The 6,634-nt window shown below is 27.9% G+C and overlaps 1 protein-coding gene across 1 annotated transcript; it reads right to left on the bottom strand.

Annotated features, from left to right (window-relative positions):
• Positions 1–3,165: 3,165 nt before the first annotated feature.
• Positions 3,166–3,959, bottom strand: LOC126734409 (trafficking protein particle complex subunit 6b). Its single transcript, XM_050438038.1, has 3 exons — positions 3,767–3,959; positions 3,647–3,708; positions 3,166–3,593 (listed from the first exon to the last, which is right to left on the bottom strand). The coding sequence occupies exons 1-3, from the start codon at positions 3,854–3,856 to the stop codon at positions 3,266–3,268; spliced, it is 480 nt and encodes a 159-aa protein (XP_050293995.1). The 5' UTR covers positions 3,857–3,959; the 3' UTR covers positions 3,166–3,265.
• Between the last annotated feature and the right edge of the window lie 2,675 nt (positions 3,960–6,634).

Raw genomic sequence — 6,634 nt, 5'->3', positions numbered from 1 at the left:
TTCAGGCAAATTTTGAAACTTGGCAACACTGTCAAAAAAAACTAAAAATATTGATGAAGTTCTGTGAAAACCGCACATTGTTGTCATTTTTCGTTCTCGACTTATAAGCAGTTAAAATGTGTCAGTTTATAAATGGACACCCTGTAGTTACAATTTTTAAAATAAAAAATTCAACATAATTGAAACATTCATGCTGAATCAAAGACAGGGTCACAGAAGCATAATGCCTGCATGGTAGTTGTCAAGAAATAATAAAGTTTCAGGGCAACACATGCAAGATACCAGGAGGTGTATTGTCAAGCTAGCCATAGGAAATCCCATATAAATTCAATTTCCAAATATTGGCATTCTTGTATATTTTACAGAAAACTGTAAGATAAGCCACCATATCAAATTTAATTACTTTTTATTAAGTGATTTTATATATAAATTCAAGTACTTACAAACAACAAGAAAGCAAAACAAAACGAACAAAAAAGTATTAAAAATAAATACAAAATAACTTTTTAAACTTCAATTTTCTTAATCAAATATATAGCTCAAACAATCCTCCATTTACCTCCAAACAATATCCTCTAATAGTAAGGACAGTACACAAAATAGTTATTTATGTAACAAGTGTGTAAAATGATCCTTTATTTATGAATGGGAAATTGGGAAAAAACAATTCACATGAATACAAAAAGAGGATTTTTACACATGTGTACCATGCAAAATTTTTTCTACTATCTAAGAAAACAAAAAAAAAAATACCAAATTACTTTACGCACCTAAACGACTTTACGGTAAAGAAATATTTAAAAAAATTTTTCAACAAATTATAAAATAAATGTTAAATAAACATGAAATTACTTTTTATGCTAGTGTTATAGCTGTTTATATTTTTTTACATCTAACAATTAAACAATTTTGATCTTTTTTTCTATCTCTACTTTCATTTGTAGCAATTTTCAACCATCTGAAATCGGTTTAGATTTCATAATGGTGGATTATCGGTTTACCTAGTTTAAACCACGCCTCTGAGTGTACGACAAATGTGCTCAGATCTTGACAGATTTTCATTAAATTTTATTTTACTTTTTTATTACTATTATAACTTTGTTCAGCAACAGTATTTATGTTCTTGTTAAGATGCCATAACTTTCTACTTATATTTTTTTGCCTATATTTATATGTTTTTCTTAGAACATTGAAAGGCCTTTCAATGTTCTAAGATGTTTTTTATTTGTATTTAATTTTAAATTTGTGTAATGACTTATAGGTATGTATTTTTTTTTCTTTTAATCTCTCAATTGTTATTGAACTGTATTTTTAACTTCTGCATACATTGTTTTTATTGGTATAATTTTGTAACTTGTGTAAGACTGTAAGGTTACTGGCATCAATAAACTACTACTACTACTACTACTATTTATTATATATTATTGAAAAAAGTTCTATCCAAATCCTTTGGAAGTTTTGGAACTTATAGCTGTTTATATTTTTTATACATACAACTCATTCATTTTTTATCAAAAAACTTTGAAAACTTCGTTTCTAGAGGTTTGCAACCATCTGAAATCAGTTTATAGTTATTCATCATATAGTATAGAAAAGTTTTATTTAAATATTTCAAATGCTTTGGAGCCATTTAATTTTTTTTAACATCTTACAATTCAACAATTTTTTATTATGCGAATTTCTACAAATAAAAAAACTTTTATTTGTAGAAATTCACAACTATCTGAATCTGGTTTAGATATATATTATTTATTGTAAAAAAAAGTTTTATCCAAATTTTTTTTGAGTTTATGTTTTTTTTAATTCTTTTAACATTTGGCTTTATAATTAATTTTTACAAAAAAAATTGGTTTGTAGAGTAACTTGTAAATTAGTTTGTAACCACTGCAAATTGATTTAGTTATTTATTGTTAATATCTGGCCAAAAAATTATTAAAATCCCTTGGGAATTCCAGGAAATACAAGCATTATATCAACTAAGTAACAGGCAGCATGAACTTGAGATCAAAAGATTGACCAAATATAAGTTGGCTCATTTAAGAGCCTTTTATTTTGAACTAAATCCAACTCAAAATTCAACAGCACAAAAAAACTTAATAAAAATATGAAGTATTTAAGATATCAATGTTTCTTAAAATAATATTTGTATTCTTGTGTTCAATCTAATTTTATTATTTTTAAGGTGAAGTAAAATGAAATATTTTTAATTGTATAAATTCAGCTGTACATTAATTACATAAATTAACTCCTGGACAAAATTATCGCACCACTGATTATTGTCTTAAAAAAATTTAAATAAAAGTAAATATCAGTTAAAACTGTTATATTAATTTTATCTCATACAAAAAGCAGAACTGGACAAATACTATGTTTATCCTCTATCATGAAACATGCTGCTTGTGAGGAGTGGGAAAACATTCTGCAGGCGTTTTCAAAATTTGATATGAGGAATGCCACATAGACTTCAATAGCTTATTGCAGCTAGAGGTGGCAATACATGATATTAAGAATTTAATTTTTGTATCAGAATTAAAGTTAGTGCAAATCTATGTTTTTTCCTTGTATTGAATTTAGTTACTTAAATCTCATTTTGTTAAATAGAATATAATTTTTTTTGTTAATAAGTAATGCATAGTTAACAATACTTATCATTCATGTTTTTATCTTGATTAAAAAAAAAATTCTAAAAATCAAGTGGTACAATAATTTGCCCAGGAATTTATTTAAATTTATCTATTTTAATAGTTTCATAAATTTAGACTTCCAAATAAATAAATGGAGAGTATAAAAAAAACAAAAAAATTGTTTTTTTAGGGAAGACTACAAGAGGTTATTGCAGCTAGAGGTGGTATTAAGAATTCATTATGGGTCTATTGTTTTATTTTTGTATCAAAATTGAAGTTAGTGAAAATCTATGATTTTTCCTTGTATTGAATTTAGTTACGTATATCTTGTCTTGTTAAATAGATATAATTTTTTTTTGTTAATAAATAATAAATAGTTAACAATGCTTATGGTTTTTTTTTCTTGATTAAAAAAAATCTCTAAAAATCAGTGGTAAGATAATTTTGCCCAGGAATTTATTTAAATTTATACTATTTAAATAGTTTCATAAATTTAGACTGCCAAATAAATTAATGAAGAGTAAAAAAAAAAACAAAAAAATAGTTTTTTACTCTTTTCTTCTAAAAGCGACTTATACACCTACACAGCTCTTACCAATAGTTTTTCTTAATAAATTAAAAAAACTATTATACACAATTTATCAACTTCTCTGCACCTGGATATGAAACTTAACACTTGGTAAACTCTGCACCTCAGCAGTTACTAAACACTGTATATTTAAGTTAGCCAAACTGCCCCTAATTACTCCACATGTAAATGTCACATACTGGGGTGCTAGTTCCAAATATTGTTTCCCACTTGACATTCGACTAAGAAATCTGAAAGAATTATCTTGGAGCACATATACACCTTGGTGATTTGTTCTTAAATTGTCTATTTGTTTTTTGTAAACTGCTGACCAAAAGTCGGTGCAAATGAACTTCATTGTATCAAGCTCTTCTTTGAAGCGAGCCATTTCTTTGGTGAGCCTTAAAAAAAATTGTACAAATTTCTTATTTAAATGGATTGAATTTTAAATTACCTTTCAATTATCCTGTAGCCCGTTGAAAATCCTATATATTCTAAATTGGATAGATCTTCATCCTAAAATAATAATGAAAAGGTTTATGAATTAAACTTAGTCAATTTATTGTTGTAATACCTTTTTTTCTTTATCTTTTTCATCTGCATTTTGTAGGGTGTAACTTATTATTTCCGAATGCAACAGTTCAAATAAAATATCGTCAGACATATTAAAAAATCTGAGGGATTTCTATATATGTAACAATAATTATGAATATACAATACAAAATCACAAACGTCAAACCACACAAAAAAAACTCACTACACACAAAAGTGAAAGTTGAGAATCAGCTGTTTCTATAACATTTGACAAGGGTCAAAGACAGTTGAATAATTAAAGGCCCCTCCACACGACCCGATTTCAATGAGAATCTGTAGAGTACAATATGCAAAATTTTTAAGTACACTTACATGTTTTTGATTCCCCCTATGATAATATAATATAATAAATAATGGCTTTATTTGTACTTTCCAATAATGTACATAGACGAAGTCTATATACTAAAAAGGCTAATCTACTTATCCTATTTTAACAAATATAAGCAAAATCATTTTAGATAGCACAAGAGAAAGAAAACTTAAAATTTACAAATCTAATAATAATAAAAAAAAATAAATAGATGTACACTCATTGATCCATATTAATCAAAAATTATAAAATAAAAAATACCTACAGACAATTTAGTTTTTTTGTTTTGTTAAAAAATGCTTTAGTTTTGTCTTGAAATCCGCTACTGACATCTCTTTTACAAGATTCGGAGTAAGGTCATTGTAAATTGCCACAGCATTATACAAAAAACTACTACGAAAGCAGGCTGTTTGATATCTAAGAATTAACAACTTTTTTATAAAGATTTGCTTTCTCTTAGAATTCTTCCAAAATAGTAAATACATATAATTTATATATTATATCCCTATTTAACTTATAAGAAACTGTACAATACCAACCAGCTTGCCGAATCATCATTTGCCTTTTCCTATTTTCAGCATTTTATAAGCTTTAGTTTTTTTTGTACCTAAATGTATTCTTTAGTCTAGAATTAACTCTGTACTGTATAGGACATATCTAATTTGAATAATTTTTTTTTTAAAAACAGAGTTCCGTAGTATCGTTACATAATTGGCGCAGTCGGGCTTTTAGGACTCTCTCACGTTCTTAGCATAAAGTACGGTTCGTTTTAACGATTTATTGGGAGGTGAACCTTTGTTTTCGGGAGTGCGGTTTTGGACTTTTACGTCGTTTTCGCGCTTCTAACCAGTTGGGTGAATTGAGTAGCTCAACGAGAAGATCCGGAACAGTACTACGTCGTTGACGGAATATCAACGTCGGAAGCAGCCAGATCCAGAGACGAGACTTCAAAGGGACATTGAAGGGCTACGTATGGACAAGATACTGGTTTTGCTGTAAGTACATTTAATGTTATTTAAAGTGTCTAATACTGATAGTGATAGCTCATACGAAAGTTCATCATCTTCAGATACAGAGAATATTAATTCTGGCTCACCATGTAAAAGCGAAGGCATATCGCAAAAACTATAATAAGGAAAAAAGAATTCAAGAGAGTAACTTTAACAATTTTAATATGCCTAACGAAGGTGCAGGAGCTTCGACTCCAACCTTTTCTTCTTTAAAAAAGGAATATTTAGACATGGTTCCCGAGTTTCATGGCGAAACGGAACTGCTCCCTAGATTTTTAAGTATTTCAGAAAAACTTGTAAATAAATTTTACAATACTTTAGATTTAACTGATTTTCAAAGTGAATATTTAATGTTAAGTTTAATTTCTAAATTAAAAGGTGAAGCCGCAATAAATATTTCATCTAGTTTAATAACAAATTGGCAGGAATTAAAAGACGCATTACTAAATGCTTATGCTGATAAGCGTGATATTTATACGTTAAATATTGAAATGGCAGAAATAAAACAAGAAAATGAGACACCATTCGAGTTTTATAATAAAATACAAAATTTATTAAATTTGCAAATATCATTTATTTCAACACATTCAAGTGTGATAGAATTTCCAGTGCTGTCTCAATACTGCCGAAATTTAGCTTTAAGGGTTTTATTAAGAGGCTTAAAAGATCCAATTGGTTCATTAATGAGAACCAAAAATCCACAGGATTTAAATACAGCTTTAAATATATTGGCTAACGATTTTAAAATTCAGTCAGCGGAACAAAAAAGTCTAAAAACGTTTAATAAATCTATTAATAATAGGCCTAAATATCCAAATATGCTAAGGAATTTTAATTTACCGATAACAAACTTTAGCCATAATAATTATACACATTTACAAAATCAAAATCAAGCCAGTAATTTTAGGCAACATTTTCAAACTCAAAATTTACAAAATCCAAGCAATATTGGTCAGAATTTTAGAAACACTCAAAACCCAACACAAACAAATTTAAACACACAAAACACCACAAACGTTTTTAGGCCTAACCAAAATAGATCTTTCCCAACACCCACACCAATGTCAATTTCAACAAGGAATACTTTTAAGCCACCCCTTAGCAATAACTATTTCAAAAATCAGCGAAATAACCCAAATATTATTGTTGAGGAATTACATAACATTGACGAACAAAGTAATGATAATATATTTTACGAGATTGATTACGAAAACGATCAATCCGATTGTATTATTGAACAGCCCTGTGAAAGTGACGAGTTTTTTCGGTCACAAGCCTCGGTAGCACTGACACCATTACAAGATTGCCAAAATTCCAAGTGATGAATTTTACTTATAACGAAAGCAAATTACCATATATCATATTTCCCGAATTTAATTTAAAAGTCGTTATTGATACAGGTAGCACAAGATCTTTCCTCAAACCTGATATCGCTATGAAATATTTTAAAAATTATAGAAAACAAGATCCGTTCCACTGCCCATGGTACATCAGTTGAAAATGTTAGCACTCTAATTCCCTGCTCTAA

This window comes from Anthonomus grandis, chromosome 3 (genome assembly GCF_022605725.1).
Source record: "Anthonomus grandis grandis chromosome 3, icAntGran1.3, whole genome shotgun sequence".
Taxonomy (NCBI): Eukaryota; Metazoa; Arthropoda; class Insecta; order Coleoptera; family Curculionidae; genus Anthonomus; species Anthonomus grandis.
This window is presented reverse-complemented; position numbering and strand designations above follow the sequence as displayed.

What these genes read in the sequence shown, in the direction of transcription:
- LOC126734409 (XM_050438038.1), bottom strand. Translation starts at nt 3,856, where the DNA reads ATGTCTGACGATATTTTATTTGAACTGTTGCATTCGGAAATAATAAGT. An exon ending in AAAAAGATAAAGAAAAAAAG is followed by an intron (nt 3,709 to 3,766) that starts GTATTACAACAA and finishes TTATTATTTTAG; the next exon opens with GATGAAGATCTATCCAATTT. An exon ending in GGCTACAGGATAATTGAAAG is followed by an intron (nt 3,594 to 3,646) that starts GTAATTTAAAAT and finishes ATTTTTTTTAAG; the next exon opens with GCTCACCAAAGAAATGGCTC.